The sequence below is a fragment of the Erinaceus europaeus genome, chromosome 12 (genome assembly GCF_950295315.1).
Source record: "Erinaceus europaeus chromosome 12, mEriEur2.1, whole genome shotgun sequence".
Classification (NCBI taxonomy): domain Eukaryota; kingdom Metazoa; phylum Chordata; class Mammalia; order Eulipotyphla; family Erinaceidae; genus Erinaceus; species Erinaceus europaeus.
In genome coordinates, this window is record NC_080173.1 from 32,834,966 (window position 1) to 32,858,039 (window position 23,074).

At 39.7% G+C, this 23,074-nt stretch overlaps 1 protein-coding gene across 36 annotated transcripts in view; it reads right to left on the reverse strand.

Annotated features, from left to right (window-relative positions):
- The window catches only part of SLMAP (sarcolemma associated protein), a 148,472-nt gene that overhangs the window by 74,266 nt on the left and 51,132 nt on the right, over window positions 1-23,074 (reverse strand). For 20 of the 36 annotated variants that reach the window (XM_060203058.1, XM_060203047.1, XM_060203049.1 and 17 more), the window contains exon 3: window positions 8,009-8,162. In XM_060203058.1, the coding sequence (XP_060059041.1) occupies window positions 8,009-8,162 (154 nt within the window). The remainder of the gene's footprint in view (window positions 1-8,008; window positions 8,163-23,074) is intronic. The other 16 variants (XM_060203063.1, XM_060203064.1, XM_016187299.2 and 13 more) reach the window with 1 other exon arrangement.

The window sequence follows — 23,074 nt, forward strand, 5'->3', positions numbered from 1 at the left end:
TCTCAATTTCTCTCTGTCCTGTCAAATAAAAACAGAAAGGGAAATAGATAAACCATTTTTTAAAATTAAAAATCAAACTCATCTCATTAAAGAAAAAAATCGTTGTACCAAGGAGATCGATAGTACAATAATAGTGCACAGGACTTGCATACAAGGTGTCATGCTTCATCATCAGCTAAGCAGTACCCTGATTTAAAAAAAAAAAATGTGTCAGGTTTCATCATCAGCTAAGCAGTACCCTGATTTAAAAAAAAATGGAGTTTAGTTTGTTGTCTCTCAGAATTTATCCTATTTTTGAGATAATATATTGAGTAGTTGGAAAAAACATAACTTTTTTTTTTTTTAACCAGAGAATTGCTCAACTTTGGCTTATGGTGGTGCAGAGAACTGAACTGGGACTTTGGAGCCTCAGGCACGAGTCTCTTTGCATAACCATTATGTTATCTCCCTTGCCCCATGACATATTTTCCCATGCAAAAATATTTCATGACTTCCGAAAACCTAGTATTTATGGTCTCTAGTCATCTTTTTGTTATTCCCCCCTCGCTAAACAAATATCACTGAAGGACCCATGCTCATTCTGATAACCTTAAACACTGCTTAAGGTCCTGAGAGACTGAATATCTCAGACACGATATCTGGTTCTATCTCATCCCCACAACGTATAGAAAGGTCAATGCTACTTTATACTTGAGTAACTTGAATCATCTCTCTCTCTCTTTTTAGAATTTTTTTATTATCTTTATTTACTTATTGGATAGAGACAGCAAGAAATCGAGAGGGAAGGGGGTGCTAGAGAGGAAGAGAGATAGACACCTGCAGCACTGCTTTACCACTTGTGAAACTTTCCCCCTACAGATGGGGACCAGGGGGCTTGAACCTGGGTCCTTGTGCATTGTAACATGTGCACTCAACCAGATGGGCCACCACCCAGCCTGAATAATCTCTTGAACAACTGGTAGTATCACACTGAATAAGATGACAAACGTCCATGAAATGCTTTATTTACTTAGTTTCAATGTGGTTCTGGGAAATGAACCCAGGGCCTCATACATGTGCACAACCACTGAGCAGCCTCCCCAGACGAAGATTTTATTCTTTATTTGAAAAAGAGAAGAGAAAAGAGAAAGAGAGAGGCAGTAATAGAGTGAAAGGAAGAAGAAACACCCATAGCACTGTTCCACTTTCCCTGGATCTCCCCTGGTGCTATCATGATGCTCCCTGGAGCTCACTAAACCTAGGCCTCCAAATATAGGAATGTGAGTTGTCTCCCAGGCCCTCTAAGGAATGCTTTACATATTAAGACCTAACATTTTCAAATTACCATATGATTGCAACCTAAGATATTGCCAAACTTTCATTACAGAATGTTTTGCTTCAGAAAGCAAATGATTCAAAGATGTTTCTACTTTTTGTTAGAAAAGGGGCAGGGAAATATAGCTGAGTACACAAGTACTTTTTAAAATTCTAAATTTATTTAAACTGATATTCTTATCATTTTGTCTTCATTTGTGGGCCAGAGTTCAACTATGAAAAGCTTTCCCTCTCTAGACACTTTTTTAAAAAAAGAATTTATCTATTTATTCACAAGAAAGACAGGAGGAGAGAAAGAACCAGACATCACTCTGGCACATGTGCTGCCAGGGATTGAACTCAGGATCTTATGGTTAAGAATCCAGTGCTTTATCAACTGTGCCACCTCCCAGACCACAACAAACTTGTTTATTTTAGGGATAATTCCTATACAAAATAGAACATAAATGATTTAGTCTTTTCTACAGAATTTTTAGAGTTAGAATTTATACATGAATTTTTTTAGAATTATACATGAATTTTCAAAGTACTTCCAAAGGTGATAAAATGGTTTTTTTTCCTTTTTTCTTAGTATCACTAAGTCCACAGATGTAAATATATTTTGAACACTTCAATTGCTATTATGACTACTTGATAGCAAAACTGTCCCATTTTGGATCACTTAGAACTCTATTTTAATTACTAAGCCCTTTTGATAGAACCCCAGTAGTCTTCAATAAATTTGTTGCTTTCTGAAATAACAAATACAATTCTGCAGGTGGGGAGCCAGGGGCTCGAACCGGGATCCTTAACGCTTTGTGCCACATGCGTTTAAACCACTGCACCACCGCCCGACCCCCCAATAAGTATTGATTCTTAGGTTTGAGAACTTATTGACTACAAAGTAATAATCTGGGAATGATGTAATCAGAAACAAAACTGATTACAATTAGGTCTTTGTTCTTTAGTAGAGTTTTAAAATAATATTGTAGGGGGGAAAAACTGGGGGCGGGGATAAGGGAAGCAAAGGCAATGGTGCACTTGGTTGAATACACATGGTACAATGTGCAAGGACCCAGTCTCCATCTGCAGGGAGGAAGCTTTGCAAATGATGAAGCAGCACTGCAGGGTGGGTGGGTGGGTGGTGGTGGTGGTGGTGGATGTGTCTTGCCCATTCTCTTGATTTTTGTCTATACATTAATAATAAGTAAATAAATAAATATTGGGTTGTTGGAAAAGTCATTAGCTGTTTTTCTATGTAAAAATGTGTTGTGACCTTTCCAACAACCCAATATTTTTTAAAATTCAATAAAAGAAAAAACTGGAATTATCTAACATAACAAAAAGGACAGATTCACATATGCTAAAAGAGGTGCAAAACACCATAGAGATTTGGGATGTCATGGTAAGGGAGTCTTTATGAAAAGGAATTAAAAAATAATTCAAAAGACTGAATTAAAGGGAAAATAAAGAGAAAATCATGATCAGAGAAACATGTAAGTTATAAGAGCATGCACACCTAAGCAGTGTAGCTGGAGGTTTCTGAGTGGACTTGTGGCTTTCTTTCACCATCACTATAATAGAAATTACTATGTACATAGAAAAACAGCAGACAGGGAGTCAGGCGACAGCGCAGCGAGATAAGCGCAGGTGGTGCAAAGCACAAAGACTGGCATAAGGATCCTGGTTCAAACCCCCAGCTCCCCACAGGCAGGAGAGTCACTTCACAAGCAGTGAAACAAGTCTGCAGGTGTCTTTTTTTTTCTCTCTCTCTCTGTCTTCCCCTCCTCTCTCCATTTCTCTCTGTCCTATCCAACAACAATGACATCAATAATACTAATAACTACAACAATAAAACAAGGGCAATAAAAAGGGAATAAATAAATATTTTTAAAAATTTTTTTAAAAGAAAAAGAAAAACCAGCAGACAAACAACCTTGGAGCTGAAGTGAACAACAAAGGGGATAGGGGGAGCCTAGTATTTAAGTGACAAAGTGCACACACAACACACACAAAAATGTGCTCCCTGGTCAGTTTCACACCACCCCATCAGAACCCTGAGGCAGCCATCTGTCCCTCTGGGCTCTCCTCATTGTAAGCTGTTTCTATTGTTCCTACACTCCCAGGCACTTCATGGGAGGACCTGTGGCAAGAGAAGAAGTCCCAATACTGTGGTACCCATCCATCTCTCTATCACTACCTGATTGAAAAAGCAGTGAGTGGGCCGAAAGGTGGTATAGTGGATAAAGTGTTGGACTCTCAAGCATGAGGTCTTGAGTTCAATCCCTGTTACCACATGTACCTGAATGATTGATGCTCTGATTGTTTCTCTCTCTCCTCCTATCCCTGTCATTAAAAAATTAAAATAAAAGGGAGCTGGACGTTGGCACAGTGGGTTAAGTGCACGTGGTGCAAAGCGCAAGGACTGGTGTAAGGATCCCGGTTCAAGCCCCCGGCTCCCCACCTGTAGGGGAGTCGCTTCACAAGCGGTGAAGCAGGTCTGCAGGTGTCTGTCTTTCTCTGCCCCTCTCTGTCTTCCCCTCTTCTCTCCATTTCTCTCTGTCCTATCCTACAACAACGACATCAATAACCACAATGTTAAACAACACAGGCAACAAAGGGGAAAATAAAAATAAATATAAAAAATTAAAAGAAAATAGAAAAAAAGAAAAATCAGATGAAACCATAAAATTCCAGATGCACAAGGGTTCAGTTCCAGATTTAAAAAATACATATTAAAGGTGACAATAAACAGTACACCCAACAGTGTACACTTTACTAGGCATAAAAACCAGGCTTCAAATCCCTGAACAATATAGGAGCACCATGTGTGCCACCAAAAGCTCCATAGTAATGGAGTAGCACTGTGGAGTTTCTCCTTTCTCTGCCTCCCTCTTTCCCTTTCTGTTTCTGACTGAAGTTTAAAGGGAAAAGGAGGGAGGGAGGGAAGGGGAGCGAGGGAGAGGGAGAGATCTACTGGAAGCACTAAATTCATGAGGACCTGACAGCCAAAAGGAAATTTTTTTTTTTTTTTTTTTTTTTTGTGAGCTTTATGATAACCTATTTGGTCTTTTTAAAGAACCAGCCTTTGGGTTTGGGTTTATTCCTTCTAGATATTATTGTTTATCTCATCAACTTCTGCCTTTTATTTGTTTCTAGCTTTGTTCTATGGCTTATTCTAAATGCCAAATTTTTAAGATATATTAACAGGAGGGAGATCTCACTCTGGCACATGCCATACTTGAGATCAAATTCAGAACAATGTCCTTGTAAACTCTGTACTCTATTACTGCACCACCAACCTGGCCACAACATCATAACCTACCTACCTTTCTCTTTCTTCTTCTTTTTTTTAAAATCTATTTCCCCCACCTCCTCCAATACACACACCCATGGTTTCACAGCCCTAAAGCTTTCCTGAGAGTGGTAGGGGCCAGACTCAAACTCGGGTCACACATATAGCAAGGAAGGCCATTCCCCAGGTGAGCTATCTTACTGGCCCAAGATAATAAATTTTTATCTGAGTAAACGACAGATTGTATTTTGGCATTAAAATCTCCATTTCTGGGAGTCAGGCTGTAGCACAGCGGGTTAAGCGCAGGTGGCGCAAAGCACAAGGACCGGCGTAAGGATCCCGGTTTGAGCCCCCGGCTCCCCACCTGCAGGGGAGTCACTTCACAAGCAGTGAAGCAGGTCTGCAAGTATCTGTCTTTCTCTCCCCCCTCTGTCTTCCCCATCTCTCTCCATTTCTCGTTGTCCTATCCAACAACAATGACAATAATAACTACAACAATAAAACAACAAGGGCAACAAAAGGAAATCAATAAATAAGTATTTTTTTTAAAAAGTTTTTAAAAATTTCCATTTCTTTTTACCTAGTTTGCAGTTCCCTTTGTGATTTCTTCTTTGATTGGGGGGTGGGGTGGGGGTGGTTTAACCAAGAATGTATAGTTTCTCATAGAATCAATACTTTTTTTTCCCTAGCATATATTTAAGCAGGTAGTACTCAACTTGTAACACATCTGTACCTCAAGAACCCAAAGCAAACTTTTTTTCTTCTTCAACAGAGTTGAAGTTCTGACTTACTGTAGTATGAGGGATCAAATATGAGACTTCCAGTACCTCAGGCAAGAAAGTACATTGTGCTAAGCTGGCATTATCTCTCTAGCCTGGAAGCTAACTTTTTAAAGTCAACAACTACCAAAGGAAACATTTCATATAATAAAGAAACACTAATCTCCTAAAAGTTGGTACTGAGAAAGTTAAAATTTCAAAGATACCTGCAAGAATTTAATGCTGCTGAAACAATAATGCACTAATAATAACCCTGAATCTCAAGGCTGTTTTAGCTTTCAACAGTACTTTCAAAAGCTCTTTCAATAGCTAGATTTGGATGAAGAGTGGGAAGTTTAGAAAAAGCTGCCTTCTGTAACAGTCACCTCCTTAGACAATTACATATATGTTAGTATAGTAAAGGTTCTAAAAAACCCTGCTAAATTTTGGCTATATAATATCCAAATGTATTTGATGAACTCACTCTTTTGAATAGGTTGTTTACAAACACCTATTCTCTTTGGGAAATGTAAACAAAAAAGACAGGCATGGCTTAGGGAAAGGTGTAACCAGATTCTGTCTTCTCTGTGGGTTACTAGGATAACTGGGATATAATATCATTTGCAGAATGACTTGGCATTCAATGGGATATGATGTGATTCATTCAGCTATTATCTACTTACAGATATTAGAGCTCACAGCAATTGTTCTCAGTACAATAATACATAAAATGAATTCTCTTAGCATGGAGTACTCAGTGTTTTTGGAACAAAACATAAAATTTATTTTTTATATTTTATTTATTTATTTTTGGCTAGAGACAGAGAAATAGAGATGGGTTAGATGGAGACCAAGGCCTGTAGCACTGCTTTTTTTGTGAAGCTTCTCACCCTGAAGATGAAGGATGGGGCCTTTAACCCAGGTCCTTGTACTTTGTAACATGCATACTCTACTGAGTGTGCCATCACCTGGCTGCAATAAGCTTTCTTTTCTATTTTACAGCTTTAAGTAGAAAGTCTTAAGGCTTTGGCCCAAATTCAAATATTAAAAACTAATTCCCTTCCATACAATCTTGCAGTTGTAAGCAATTATGAAATAACTATATTATTAACATGTAGTAAAATAATTTTTTAAAAACTAACCCCCAGAGGAATCCAACAAAATTCAGTAAATCATAGGACTGGGGTAACAGCTCAACCTATGAAAACATCAACTTGCAATCCTAAAGCCCCTTGTGGTGCAGGTTCACTCCCTGGTACCATCTTATGCTAGAGTTGAACACTACTCTGATACTCCCTGTCACAATAAAATAAATGGCTTTTTAAAAAAAATATTTATTTTATTTATTTATTCACTTTTGTTGCCCTTGTTGTTTTAGTGTTGTAGTTATTATTGTTGTTGTCGTTGTTGGATAGGACAGAGAGAAATGGAGAGAGGAGGGGAAGACAGAGAGGGGGAGAGAAAGATAGACACTTGCAGACCTGCTTCACCGCCTGTGAAGCGACTCCCCTGCAGGTGGGGAGCCGGGGTTCGAACCGGGATCCTTATGCCGGTCCTTGTGCTTTGCGCCACCTGCGCTTAACCCTCTGCGCTACAGCCTGACTCCCGGCTTTTTTTTTTTAATCAGTAAAATAATACTGTAGTTGCATTACCAGTCTATAAACATATATATATATATATATATATATATATATATATATATATGCACACACATACCAACGTTATCATCCCCATCCTTCTTATGTCTACTATGCAAAATATCAAAGATTTATGACTTAGCATATCCCATGATGAGAGAAATTTTCCAATAGATTTCATTATCTTTATTAAACTAACACCTTTGAACTATATACTTTTGGTTCCTATTCATTGAGTTTTACAGCTCAGCTATACAATTTCATGGTCATAAAGTAGACAAGTGGCGTAGGTAAAGCAGAGAGGTTTCAGAATTGAGATAATTTACATCTAGCTGTGAGTCTTAATCCACAAACTGTGAGATATGAAACATTTGTGGTAGGTACTATTAGCTGCCTAGAAATTCTAAATTTTATCTGGGACAATAATGCATGCACAACAGGAATAGACAGATCAGAACTGGTGTATGCTGATCATGTATCTCTTGTTCCACTTTGCCAGGTAAATAACTTCCCAGGTTCCTTTGAAGTTAGAGCTATCTATGTGATTAACTATCTACCCTTGTGCCAGTGAGACAAAAGGAAAAATCTGCTGGGAGGATTCCATGTGACTATTCTTTTAAGGTAAAAACAGAGCCTCACAGGATGATACTTTGTCCCCACCTCATCCTTTTCACTTTGGGCACTGGGGTGAGAAAATTAGTGTCTATGACTAATAAAGAAGAGCCGATAACACAGTCTGGACCCATCTGTCTGCAGGCTTCTTGTTAACAATAAATACCCTTGGAGAGGCATACTGTCATTGCTGCTGTTTCCTGACACAGAAGTGTCTAACATTTTTATACCAGGATTAAGAAAAAAGTACTAACATCTCACAATAAAAAATTTTAGAAAATCAGTGAGAGACCTTTCAACACATAAAATGCTGTATATGCTTTTCCAACTATAAAATGTTTTGTAATATAAACTCATAGAAGTTTGAAATAAACAAACTTAAAAAAGACAAATAATAGGAAACTGATCCATACCCGTACCTTTCCGTGTGTTCTCCGTCACGTCTACCCCAAACTGGATAATGTCACCAGAAAGAATTTCACATGGTGGACTTTCTTCAGAGCCCCGACTCAATCTCTGGCTATTTATAAAGGTACCATTACTACTTTTAGTGTCTTGGAGATAAAACTGCAAAAAAATAAATAAATAAAAAGAGTCAAAGATTAATAGCAGTAATTCAACACCTACTTTTTTATTTTAAATACTTCCAATTTTGCAAACTACTGGAGGCAGATTTTTGTCTTCCTCTAGCAGTTCAAACCACTCAATTTGGTGAAGGGTCTCCTTCAATATAAATAAAATCAGAACCCTAAAATCAAGTGATTTAAAATCAAAGTAAAACCAATTTGGATTACAGTTTTTATATGTCTCAGGTTATTAAATATAAAATTAACATATGACAAAGGAGGGCTGGGTGGTGGCGCCTCTGGTTGAGCACGCATGTTACAATACTCAAGCACCCGGGTTTAAGGCCCCGGTCCCTACCTAAAGGGGGAAAGCTTCATAAGTGGTGAAGCAGGGCTGCAGCTGTCTCTCTGTCTTCCTATCTCCCTCTACTCTCTCGATTTCTGGCTGTCTCTATTCAATAAATAAACATAATTTAAAAAAAAAACATGACAGTGCAGCTCTAGTAAACTAAAAAATGTTCTCACACTCATAAACAACCCAAAGGTCCATCAACTGATGTATAAGCACACAAAATATAGAACATCCATATAATGTTACATAATTTGGCAATAAAAAGTTAATTAACGTGGCTGGTGGTGGTGCACTGGGTTAAGCGCATACAGTATGAAACACAAAGACCTGAGCAAGAATCCTTGTTCCAGCCCCCCTGACTCCCCACCTGTGGGGTGGAGTGGGGGGCACTCCACAAGCAGTGAAGTAGGTCTGCAGGTGTCTGTCTCTCTCCCTATCTCCTCCCTTCCCAATTTCTCTTCTGTCCTAGCCAATACAAGTTAATAATAATAAAATGCATCTCCCCAGACAATAACCTGGGTCATCCTGCATATTAGATGTCAGGCTCAGGAAAAACTAGTAAAGCTATGTGCCTTCTGGAATATACCTACTAGCTTTTTCCAAAACGGAGACCCTAAATCTTCACCTATAATATTCATGCCTTTAGGTTCATGAGTAGTCAGCAATTTGTTTTGCATTATATATGAACTCTTTTTCAGGTTCCAGATGATACCATGATGCCAACCCAACTTCCTTGGACAGAGGGCCCCACCATATGTCTTGGATCCCTGCCCGACTGAAAGAGAGAGGCAGGATAGGAGTATGGATCGACCTGCCAACACTCATGTTCAGCAGAGAAGCAATTACAGAAGCCAGAGCTTCCACCTTCTGCACCCCACAATGATCCTGAGTCCATACTCCCAGAGGGATAATGAATAGGAAAGCTATCAAGGGAGGGTATTAGATATGGAGCTCTGGGGGTGGGCAATGTGTGGAAATGTAGCCCTCTTATCCTATGGTCTTGTCAATATTTCATTTTATAAATAAAAAAATAATTTTAAAAAAATGAAAAACGGTCACCAGGAGCAATTGATTTGTATTGCAGGTGTCAAGCCTCAGCAATAACCCTGGAGGCATAAATAAATAAATAAATAAATAGTTAATTAAGTACTAGCTCAGACTACAACACATCTGAACCTGATGTTTGGTAAAATAGTCACAAAAGATATGATATAGCCACAAAAGATATAATTCCATTTATATGAAATAATCAGAATAAACTGACAAAAAAGCTTATTGAGGGAGTATGGGACTGAGGTTGAGGAAGTACACTTGCAAGGGGGGTTGCTTCACAAGCGGCGAAGGAGATCTGCAGGTCTATCTTTCTCCCTCCTTCTCTATTTCCCTGTCCATCTCAATTTCTCTCTGTACTATCCAGTAAAGTGGGAAAAAAAATTTTTGGCCAGGAGCAGTGGATTTTCAGTGCTATAGTAGCAGTTCTGGCCAAACTTTAAACAAACAAAAAAAAGTCAGACAAATTTGAAAAACATAGACTATGTCTACTCTGAGATAACACCATTCTATATAGATAATTCTGTAGAACCCACACACCTACACATGAACTATCAGTGCTAATAAGCAAATTCAGCCAAGTTCCAGCTTACAAAAAAAAAAAAAATCACAGAAGAAAATTAATCCTATTAGAAGAAAGTAATCCTACACAGAATAGCATGTAACAAAAAATATCTAGGGATATACTTAACCAAAAGATGCATAAGATTTGTATATTGAGGGAGTCAGGTGGTAGTGCAACAGGTTAATCGCAGGTGGTGCAAAGCGCAAGGACCGGCATAAGGATACCAGTTTGAGCCCCTGGCTCCCCACCTGCAGGGGAGTCGTTTCACAAGTGGTGAAGCAGATCTGCAGGTGTCTGTCTTTCTCTTTCCCTCTCTGTCTTCCCCTCCTCTCTCCATTTCTCTCTGTCCTATCCAACAACAATAAAAGTAATAACAACAATAATAACCACAACAATAAAACAACAAGGGCAACAAAAGGGAATACATAAAAAAAAATTCAAAAAAAAGATTTGTATGTTGAAAATTACAAAATATTATTGAAATAATTTAATTTATTGACTTATTAATTTACTGATCTATTGAATAGAGACAGAAATAAATCTAGAGGGAAGGGGGAAGATAGAGAGGGACAGGTAGAGAGACACCTGCAGCACCACCTTACTGCTCATGAAGCATTATGCCTGCAGGTGGGGAAAGAGATTTGAACCCGAATTCTTGCATGCTGTAATGTGTATGCTTAACCAGATGCAACACATCCAGCCTCCTGAAATAATTTTTAAAAGATTTAAAATAGAAAAATGATCCCAGGTATGCAAGACAGCTCACCTGCATAGCAAACCTGTTTTGTCACACACACACCCCATGTTCAAGTCCAGCCCCCACTTATGTAGAGGAAGCTTTGTTGTTGGGGTATCTTTCCTTCTGTCTATATGGAAAAAGCCTAGAACTGTGAAAATGCCAAGACAATAACAAAAACAAACAAAAAAATTATCTCATGTTCCTGGACTAAAAGACTTAATAGTGTTAATCAAAAGCAATCTAAGGGGCTGAGGAAACAGCAAAATGGTTATACAAAAGACTTTCATGCCACAGGTTCTGGGGTCCCAGGTTCAATCCCCAGCACTACCAAAAGCCAGACCTGAGTCCCTGAGCACTGTGAGTGCTTAAACAGGTGTGCCACTGCCCCTTCCCTCTCAATTTCTGTCCCTATCCAAAAAGATAAGCAAAAATATATATTATTTTTATTTATTTATTTTTTAAATATATTCTTACCAGAACACTGCTCATCTCTGGTTTGTGATGGTGCAGGGGACTGAACCTGGAACTTAGGCGCCTCAGGCTTAAGAGTTTCTTTGCATAACCATTATGCTATCTACTCCCATCCCCAACTTTTTTTTTCAAGTGATCTCCAAATTCAGTGGCATTCCTATCACAGTTCCCAGTCTTTAAAAATGAAAGTGTCAATCCTAAAACTTATAAGGAAATGTAAACTATTAAAAGTATCTTTTTTTTTCTTGTCTCCAGGGTTATCACTGGGGCTCAGTGCCTGCACTACGAATCCACTGCTCCTGGAGGCTATTTTTTCCCTTTTGTTGCCCTTGTTGTTTATCATTGTTGTTATTATTGCTGTCGTTGTTGTTGGGTAAGACAGAGAAATCAAGAGAAAAAGGAAAGACAGGAGGAGAGAAAGATAGACACCTGCAGACCTACTTCACCGCCTGTGAAGCAACTCCCCTGGAAGAAGGGAGCCGGGGGCTCGAACTGGTATCCTTACACTAGTCTTTGTGCTTTGCACCACCTGCACTTGACCTTTTTTTTGTTTTTTGTTTTTATGGTTAGTCTCAGCATTGGTCATTTAGCAATCAAAATCAAAGGCAGTGAACACCTGACAACCCCAACTTTTGAAGAATAGGCAAGAACTATGGGGCACCATCCATATACATAACTGACTGCAGGGTTGGAAGAAGAAGATGGCAGCAACTACACAAAATACCGAAATCCTAAAAATCCTACCAGTTTCTTTCTTCATTTTTTTTTTTTTTTTTTACCCTCCAGGGTTATGGCTAGGGCTCAATGCCTGCACTACAAATCCGCTGCTCCTGTGTTTTTTTTCTTTTTTCTTCCTTTTTGACTTGTTGGCTAGGACAGACAGAAACTGAAAGAGGACAGAGAAAGACAGACACCTGAAGATCTGCTTCACCACTTGTGAAGGGACCTCTCCTGCAGGCCTGCAGGTGGGGAGCCAGGAGCTGGAACTGGGATTCTTACATAGAACTTACATGAGCATTGTACTATGTACCTAGTGCACCACCTCTCGGCCCCTTCATGTTTGTTTTTTTTTAAATTTATTTTTATGCTGCACATGTTTGACTAGACTCCAGAGCTGCAATATAACAGAATCAGATAGTTCCTCATAGTTTAATAGTTACCACAGGGAGTTGGGCGGTAGCACAATGGGTTAAGTGCAATGGGTTAAGCGCAGTGGGTTAAGCGCAGATGGCGCAAAGCACAAGGACCGGCATAAGGATCTCGGTTCAAGCCCCCGGCTCCCTACCTGCAGGGAAGTCACTTCACAGGCGGTGAAGCAGGTCTGCAGGTGTCTATCTTTCTCTCCATCCCTGTGTCTTCCCCTCCTTTCTCAATTTCTGTCCTATCCAACAACAACAATAACTACAACAATAAAACAACAAGGGCAACAAAAGGGAATAAATAAAAGAGTTGCCACAGAGAAGATGCCAATTTCTGGAGCTTCTTCAATAGTTTCATGATGTCACTCCCCATTAGTCATATTTAGCCTACAAATACTTGCTTACACAAAACTAAAGAAATCTCAGACATATAAAAGCAACAATTTACTGATAGTCTTGCTATGTTCAGGCACTTCTGATCCCCACAACAACCAAACCAAGTAGGTATTACCGTCTCCAATTTACAGATTAAAAAGCTGCGACGTGGGTATATTAATTAGATCACCACTAGCATAGATCTGACACTGTTGTTCTGTCAAAAGCAATTCGAGCAGAAAGAATCAATTTCAACTCTAATGCTACCATTAACGTGGATCATGTTGTCTGTAGCATTTACTTAGCACCTGTCTTAAGGACATAGCACATCCATAAAATCAAATGCAGAGGGGGCCAGACAGTGGTGCACTTGGTTAAGCACACATATTACCATACACAAGGACCCAGTTGCAGTCCTCACACCCCACCTCTAATGGAGGTACTTCACGGGTGGTGAAGCAGGTCTGCAGGTGTCTATCTTTTTCTCCCCCTCTGTCTTCCCCTCCTCTCTCAATTTCTCTCTGTCCTATCCAACAATGACAGCAATGACAATAACAACAACAAGGGCAATAAAAATGGGGAAATAGGGCCTCCAGGAGTGGTGTATTTATAGTACAGGCACCAAGCCAGAGTGATAACCCTGGAGGAAGGAAAAATAAGTAAAATTAATTAATTAATTAAGGGACCAGGTGGTGGCCCACATGGTTGAGCGCACATGTTACAATGCACACGGACCCAGGTTCAAGCTCCTGGCCTCCACCTGTAGGGGCTTTGCAAGTGGTGAAGCAGTGCTGCAGGTGTCTTTCTCTTTGCTCTACCACCCCCTTCCTCTCAATTTCTGGTGTCCCTGTCCAATAAAAGTAAAGATAATTTTAAAATGCTTAAATAAATTAATTGATGGTAAACTCTGAATAAGCTCGTCACTAAAGACATTTACAAGTCCAACAAACATATGAAAAAAAAACTCTCAAAGTCATTGCTCATGAGAGAAATACAAAATCAATACAACTAAATTAACACCTTACACCTGTGAGAAATGTCATACATTAAAGGGTACAGAAGTACTAGAAAGGATATACAAAATCAATACAACTAAATTAACACCTCACACCTGTGAGAAATGTCATACATTAAAGGGTACAGAAGTACTAGAAAGGATATGGTGGAAAAGGAAGCTTTTCAACTATAGTTAGGAACGTATATTGGTTCAGCCACTGTGAGCAATAGTCTGGAGATTCCTCAAGAACACTGTAATCAATGGATCCAGAAATTCACCTCCTACGTATCTACTCAAAGAACACAAAAACACTTATCCAAAGAAGTATATGAACACAGATGTTCACAGCAGCACTATCTGCAATAGCCCAAATTTGGAAACAACCCAAATGTTCAATGACAGATAAGTGGTTAAGAAAGCTGTAGTATGTATATACAGTGGAATACTACTCAGCTGTAAGAAATGACAAAATCTTCTCTTTGGCTGTAACTTTGATGGAACTTGAAGGCATCATCTTAAGTGACATAAGCCAGAATGAGAAATACAAGTACCAGGTGATGTTAGTATAGATTTAACATAAGAAACAAATAAAGGGGGGTGCACTAGGTGAAACTTTGACTAGCTGTGGTCTGCTGTAGAAAATGCAAGGGCTCTAACTGGCAGAGACAAGAGTGAACAATGGCAGAGCCCCAGTGTACAATGGTGAAGGAAGATGCCAGCTGATGATAGACATGGCATGCAGACATCTATCACAAGGATAAAAGAAACTGTACACACGTGAGAACAGCTATCTTGCAAATCATTATTTCCTCCCAATAAAGTGACAGAAAGAAAGAAAGAAAGAAAGAAAGGAAGAAAGAAAGAAAGAAAACTAAGCATGAATTAAGTATTGAAAGACAAGTGAAACAGGTAGTCAGTTGCTAAGGAGGCATTTGTGAGGGTGGTGATCTGAATGATCTTCAAGGGGGAGGAAGAGGAGGAGGAATAGGTACTGCAGAACATTTATATATAGTTAATACCCAGCCTCAGAAGACAAAAGGGAAAAGTGGGGAAATACAACATAGAGCAAAGCTGTAAACAGTGTCATGCACAGTGGACCAAGGAGTGAGATGGCCTAGGGAAAAACTACTAGGAAAGAATTAGATGAAATTACTGTCTTTGGGAGATTATTTTAGTAGCTTAGATACAGCAGCTGTGTGTAGGATGGACTACAGCCAAGAGTCACTAGAAATAGAAGAGAATTGTATATTTTTGCCACCAACAATTTCTTAGAGTACATATAAATCTGCATATACACATTCAATGAGAATATAACTATTTATAGAGCCTTCTGGTTCTCTAACAAATCACATGTTTTAGAGGCTAGACTTTTTAAAGTTGTAGCACTGAAGGGAGAAATTAAAAGTTTTACTCATGGTGGCCAGGTGGTGGTGCACCCAGTTCAGCACACATATTACCAAGTGCTAGGACTGAGATTCGAGCCTCTGATGCCCACAAGCAGGAAGGACACTTCATGAGTGGTGAAGCAGGTCTATAGGTGTATCTCTCCTCTACCCTCCCCTCACTCCTCTCTCAATTTGTCTTATCAAATAAAAAATAGAAAGATGGGTGAAGAAGAGAAGGAAAGATGACTACCAGGAGCTGGGGGTCCATCAAATAAGAGATGACTTAGTGGGTAGAACACAGGACTTGCATATGTGGGGCATCAGGGTTGATTCCAGAATGGGATTTCTCTCTAACCTTCCCTCAAATTTTCCAGGATCTTTAAAAAGTATCATTTCAGGCACATTCACCATATTAATTTTTCCTCTTTATTTCTGATAGAAAAACAAAAATCTTATCCACTAAATAATGGCCTTGATTGGGCAGGAGAGATAGCATAAAGGTTATGCAAACAGACTCTCATGCCTGAGGCTCCTAAATCCCAGGTTCAATCCCCCGGACCACCATAAGCCAGAGCTGAGCAGTGCTCTGGTGTTTCTCTGTCTCTCTCCCTCTCTCTGCATTTCTCTCAAAAATAAAATAAATAAATTATTTAATAAATAAATAAATAAAAATGTTTGCCACAAAAAGAAATCATTGTGATCACCTCTGTAAGAAATACAGGACGCTCCCCACCTGCAGGGGAGTCATTTCACAGGCGGTGAAGCAGGTCTACAGGTGTCTGTCTTTCTCTCCCACTCTGTGTCTTCCCCTGCTCTCTCCATTTCTCTCTGTCCTATCCAACAACAACAACATCAACAACAGTAACATCAGTAACAACAACAATAATAACTACAACAAGGGCAACAAAAGGGAATAAATAAATAAGTATTTAAAAAAAGAAATACAGAACAGTGGTGCATTGCACCAAAGTAAAAGACTCTGGGGAGGGGGGAAGAGTATAGGTACAAAAAGGTGGGAGTTGTATTGTTATGTGGAAAATTGAGAAATGTTATTTATGCATGTACAAACTATTGTATTTACTGTCGAATGTAAAGCATTAATCCCCCAATAAAGAAATTAAAAAAGAAAAAAGAAAAAGAAAGAAATACAGAACGGGGTCAAGCGGTAGCGCAGTGAGTTGAGTGCACATGGTGTAAAGCTCACAGACTGGAGTAAGGATCCCAGTTTGAGCTATTGGCTCCCTACCTGCAAGGGGGTCACTTCACAAGCAGTGAAGCAGGTCTGCAGGTGTCTTTCTCTCCCCCCTGTCTCCCCTCCTCTCTCAATTCCTCTCTGTCCTATCCAATAAGGACATCAATAACACACCTCCAAAGATCAGGAAAACTGCAGCCAAGAATCTGTTACCATAAGGCCTGGGTTTGCTCCTTAGCACCAAATATGTCAGAGATACTCTGATGTCTCTTTCTCTCAACCTTTTTTTTTCCTGCCTCCAGGGTTATCCCTGGGGTTCCATGCCTGCACTAAGAATCCACTGCTCCTGGTGGCCTTTTTTTTTTTTTTTTTCCATTGTTGGAGAGGACAGAAATTGAGAGAAGAAGAAAGACAGAGAAGGGGAGAGAGAGACACCTGCTTCACCACTTGTGAAGAGGGCCCCCCTTCCCTGACCCCCACCCACAGATGGAGAGTGGTGATCCTTGCATGGGTCCTTGCGCTTCACACTATGTGTCCTTAACTGGGTGCACTACTGCCTAGTCCTCTAACTCCAGCTTTAAAAAAAAAAAAAAAAAAAAAAAAAAGATTAGCAAAACTAGCAATGCATAGGTTATCTAGATTTTTTAAAATATTTATTTTATTTATTTATTCCCTTTTGTTGCCCTTGTTGTTTTATTGTTGTAGTTATTATTGTTGTTGTCATTGTTGGATAGGACAGAGAGAAATGGAGAGAGGAGGGGAAGACAGAGAGGGGGAGAGAAAGACACCTGCAGACCTGCTTCACTGCCTGTGAAGCGACTCCCCTGCAGGTGGGAAGCCGGGGTTCGAACCGGTATCCTTATGCCGGTCCTTGTGCTTTGCGCCACCAGCGCTTAACCCGCTGCGCTGCAGCCCGACTCCCATCTAGATTTTTTTTTTAAGAAAAAAAAAACCCACACATAAAATAATTTAGTCAAACTCAGTGACACTGTTCAAATATGCAAACAGTACATCTGCTTTCAAAAAGTGCATCCATAGCTTTGAAAATGCTTAAGGGGCCAAAGATATAGCCTAGTGGTAGAGGGCATGTCTCCTGTGTATGAGGTCCCCGGGGAGGTAAACAAGGGAGGTGGGTAGCTAGGGAAGGACAGAGAGACGAGATGATCTTTTCCATTCTTTTAAGTACAATCACTGAGTTGGTTTATAATTTTTATGCTAAAAACACATTGGTCTTTATTCATGTCACTCCATTTTTTATTGACCATTCAACAAGAGATTAAAGTTCTCTTGGTTCTGACAATGCACACATTCACAGACAAGTTCTTTAAAAAGTGTGTAGCCCAGTAGCTGTAGTGCAGCGGGTTAAGCGCAGGTGGCGCAAAGCACAAGGACCGGCATAAGGATCCCGGTTTGAACCCCGGCTCCCCACCTGCAGGGGAGTCGCTTCACAAGCGGTGAAGCAGGTCTGCAGGTGTCTATCTTTCTCTTCTCCTCTCTGACTTCCCCTCCACTCTCCATTTCTCTCTGTCCTGTCCAACAACAATGACATCAATAATAACTACAACAATATAAAAAAAAAGGGCAACGAAAATGGAAAATACACATATAAATTTTAAAAAAAAGAAAATCAGGAATTGTGTATGACATCCCATTTTCTCAGTGATATTCCTAGTTCTTAATTAAAAAAAAAAAGTCTAAATAGAAACCAAGTATTTAAAATAAATGTTCCATGAGTATAATATTTACACTCATTCCATCTGCATAGCAATTTAGCCATCAGTCATGAATAGCAGAATAAATACATGAGTATTAGAAGTATAGAGTAGGCAGAGAAGACAATGCAGACATTGTGCACCAGACTTCCATGCCCAAGGTTCCAAAGTTCACAAGTTCATTCCTTGGCACTCTGGCCTCTCTGTTTCTCATAACATATTTTTCAGTAGGATGGAAAGTAAATTCATATACCTGACTCACATGAACATTAAATTATCAATACTAACTATAATAGACAAATTATTATATTAGTTATATTAAATATAAATGATATATTTCCTAAATATACACTGAAATAATAAATGTCATATAACTGGGGAAATTTTTTTTTTTGATAGGACAAAGAGAAGTTGAGAGAGGAAGGGAAGACAGGGAGTGAAAAAGATAGACACCTGCAGATATGCTTCACTGCTTATGAAGTGACAACCCCCCCCCACACACACTGCAGGTGGGGAGTGGAGGCTCCACTCCAACTGGGATCCTTAAGCGGGCCCTTGCACTTGGTACTATGTGTGCTTAACACAATGTGCCACCACCCAGCGGCCCCCCGATTTTTTTTTTTTTAATAAATTTGGTGAGCTGGGGAATCAGACAGCACAATGGCTAGGCAAAAGACTTTCATGACTGAGGCTCCAAGGTCCCAAATTCAATCTGCAAAAACAGAGTTGAGCAATGCTCTGATCTTTCTGTTATCAAAAATGAATAAATAAAAAATGTTAGAAGGAAGAAGAGGAACAGCAGCAGCTTAAAGCTAATACAAAGCAGTATCAATAATAAATATTACCAGAAATATGTAATGTTGATAATACCTCAGCCATCCAGTATGTCTCCTTTCCTACAAATTCTGGTTGAGAACAATCTCTCAACATCACACTGCCTTTTCCTGTTTCTCTAGTCCAAGTTATTGCCTAGAATACAAGCCTGATCACTCTGTATTCCTTTATAAGGACTACTGACCCTTTGGCTATCTTCAAAATCAAAATCATATCCCAGAGAAGGCATCAGTTTTTTCTAACCTTTCTAAATGACCCTGTCCACTGAACATGATTCCCTAATAGAGTCATAGATGGGACCTAAGAAACAAAGCAAGGGTAGCACAGGATGCAGCCTCAATGGACTGTGGTGTATTGCAAAGACCAGGGTGCACAAAAGAGGGTTGGTGAGCTAGTGGCCTGTGGTGGAGGAGGATGGTTTGTTGGCGGCTGAGGTGTACTAAGTGACATCTATCCTGGGGAATGCGGAACTGGACCGCTGTGACAACAGTTCTGTAAATCAACATTAAATAAAATAAATTAATTAATTAAATAAAGTGATACTAAAGTTGAAAATATTATCACACTTGGTAGAGCGGATGTGTTACAATGCTCAAGGACCCAGGTTCAAGTCCCACAGCCCTATATGTAGGAGAAAAGCTTCAATGGCAGGTTCTCTCTTTCTCCATTTCTATACTTCCTCCTCTTTCAATTTCTCTCTCTCCACTCAGTAAATAAATAAATCTACTGTCTACGCCATTCTTACTTTACTAATAATTCCTTAAATAAACCACAGGTCTTTTGAGTGTTTGCTTATGCTATTACTGGATGTAAAAAGCCCTTACTTCCACCCTCTCTCATCCTGTACTTGTTAAAAGCCTCCTTTTCTTTCTGAAGCCCAGGTTAAACATTTTAACAAGATTTCCGTCTCAGATAAATTTTTCTAAACTAAATAAGTACTTTAATCAAAGACATGAGATTTTAGTTCAAGTTAAGTAGTTAACTCCCAAACAACTATTCCCAAACCACACTGGAAAGCACTGTAATTCCCATCTTGTGTAACCGATGACTTATTCCCTATGAGAAAACTGTAACAGGTAAATGTTACAAATTTTTAATATATATAATTTATTTTGTTTTAATGAAATACAGTAAGAGGGGCCAGAGCCCTGCTCAGCTCTGGCTTATGGTGGTGTGAGGGAATAAACCTGGAGCTTGAGGCTCAGGCATGAAAGTCTTTTTGCATAACCATTATGATATCTCTCCCACTCACAAATTACTTTTCAATGTAGATTGAATAAATAAAAAATTCACTCTAGAATGAAAACTATATAAACATTTAATTTAACATAAAATAAGCCAAACTGAATCACACTACTCAAATAACAATACACCCCATAAGGGAAGAAGCACTAGTGAAAAGTTTGAATTCCAGTTCTATCAACTTCCAACTTACTATGTGACAAATAAATATGTTACTTGACCTGTCTAAACATCCCTTTTACTTACAAACTAAAAGGCATTTACAAATCCTGGTTTATAAATTGGGGACAGTATAAACACAAGCCTCAGAGAGTCTGTTGTAAAGATTACTGATTTAAAAATATTTTTGGGGGGTCGGGCGGTGGCGCAGTGGGTTAAGCGCATGTGGCGCAAAGGGCAGGGACTGGCGTAAGGATCCCGGTTCGAGCCCCCGGCTCCCCACCTGCAGGGGAGTCGCTTCACAGGCGGTGAAGCAGGTCTGCAGGTGTAGGTGTCTATCTTTCTCTCCCCTTCTCTGTCTTCCCCTCCTCTCTCCATTTCTCTCTGTCCTATCCAACAACGAATTGCGTCAACAAGGGCAATAATAATAATAACCACAACGAAGCTACAACAAGGGCAACAAAAGGGGGGAAAAAATGGCCTCCAGGAGCGGTGGATTTATGGTGCAGGCACCGAGTCCAGCAATAACCCTGGAGGAGGGAAAAAATATATATATATATTTTTTATTTTAATTAATTAATTCTCTGTTGTTGCCCTTGTTTTTTATTGTTGTAGTTATTGATGTCATCGTTGTTGGATAGGACAGACAGAAATGGAGAGAGGAGGGGAAGACAGAGAGGGGAAGAGAAAGAACACCTGCAGACCTGCTTCACTGCTTATGGAAGTGACTCCACTGCAGGTGAGGAGCCGGGGGCTGGAACCGGGATCCTTACACTGGCCCTTGCACTTTGCGTATTTTTTATTTTTTAAAAAAGAGCACTGCTCAGCTTTGGCTTATGGTGGTACAGGTGACTGAACCTGGGACTTTGAAGCCTCAGGCATGAGAGTTACTTTGCATAACCAATATGCTATCTACCCCCACCGGTTACTGATTTCAAGTAAGCACGGAGGGGTCAGGCGGTGTCACACTCAGCAGAGTGCACGTTGTCATGCACAATGACCCAGGTTCCAGCCCCTATCCCCACATGTGGGGCGGAGACACAACTGTATGACTGGTGAAGCAGGTGTGTCTGTCTCTCTCCCTCGGTACCTCCACCGCCCCTCTCAGTTTCTCTCTCTTCAATCAAATACAAAGAAAAGAAGGCAAAAGAGGGGAGAGGAATGGTCTCTGGGAGTGGTGAAACCCAGCCATAACACTGATGGCAGTAAAAAAATAATTAAGTCGGGCAGGCGCAGTGAGTTAAGCCCACATGGCGCAAAGCCCAAGGACCGGTTCTAGCGCCCCCCCCCCCCAGCCCCCGGCTCCCCACCTTCAGGGGAGTCGTTTCACAAGCGGTGAAGCAAGTCTGTTTCTCCCCCTCTGTCTTCCCCTCCTCTCTCCATTTCTCTATGTCCTATCCAACAACGACATCAATAACAACAACAATCAACACAACAATAAAACAAGGGCAACAAAAGGAAATAAATATTAAAATAAAATAATTAACTAAATTAAATTAGGCATGGAAAGCACTTAAGCACAATAGATGTACCTGCTAAACAAATTGCAATTATTAATAAATTCAGAGGATGAGCATAGCTAGTATCTCCAGAGAAATGATGCAAGATTTTCTTTATATGTTAAGATAGTTCAAAATAAAATTCTTGCCAATCAATTCAACAGTAAACAGCTGATAAAGATATAAATAGGTCTGTAACAGCTGAACTCAAACATGTACGTGTGTTAAAAATAGTATGTCATAACCTCATTACACATAAAAATGACTATAAATGACCACAACCTGTACACAGAAGGAAAGCAGCACAGAACAAAAAACAACTAAGAAAAATAAGAATTCCATATCACAGTATATATCAGGGGGCTGGGGAAATAGCATAATGGTTATGCAAAAGACTCTCCTGCCTGAGGCTCCAAGGTCCCAGGTTCAATCTCCAATACCACCTTAAGCCAGAGCTGAGTAGTGCTCTGGTATATCTCTCTATGCATCTCTCTCATTAAAATAACCAAATAAAATATTTTTAAAAAATAGGGAGATTGCGGGACAGTAGCGCAAATAGTACAAAGCAGACCCACACAAGGATCCAGGTTCGAGCCTCCAGCCCCCCACCTGCAGGGGGGGTTGCTTCATAAGTGGTGAAGCAGGTCTGCAGGTGTCTTTCTTTCTCTCCTCCTCTCTATCTTCCCCTCGTCTCTTGATTTCTCTCCGTCCTATCCAACAACAACAATAAAAGCAACAACAATGGAAAAGAGATGGCTGCCAGGAGCAGTGGATTCATAGTGCAGGCATCAAGCCTCAATGATAATCCTGAAGGGAGGGGAATATATATATATGGATCAGGGAATTCCCCAATCAGTTATATCAAGAGAAAATTACTATTCTCCTGAATCTGTTTTTTCATATATCTGTCTGTAATACTGCATACATTGCAAACTATTGCTCAATTAACAGTATGAACCAGCTTGTGAAAAACTAAGCCACTGATATTCGGCAAATGTCAGAACCCCATTTCTACACTAGAGTCCTACAGTACTCTAAGCCCCAAGTGACACAGCTGGAAACTGAATGAAGTCATGGAATATTTCTGACAGAAGGCCAAAACTCACTCAGTTCAAAACAGAAAGTGCTACTTGGAACATCTTATAAATGACAAAGTGAAGAGGGAAGGGTTTTCTCATTATATTCTCCTATTCTATGAGTTT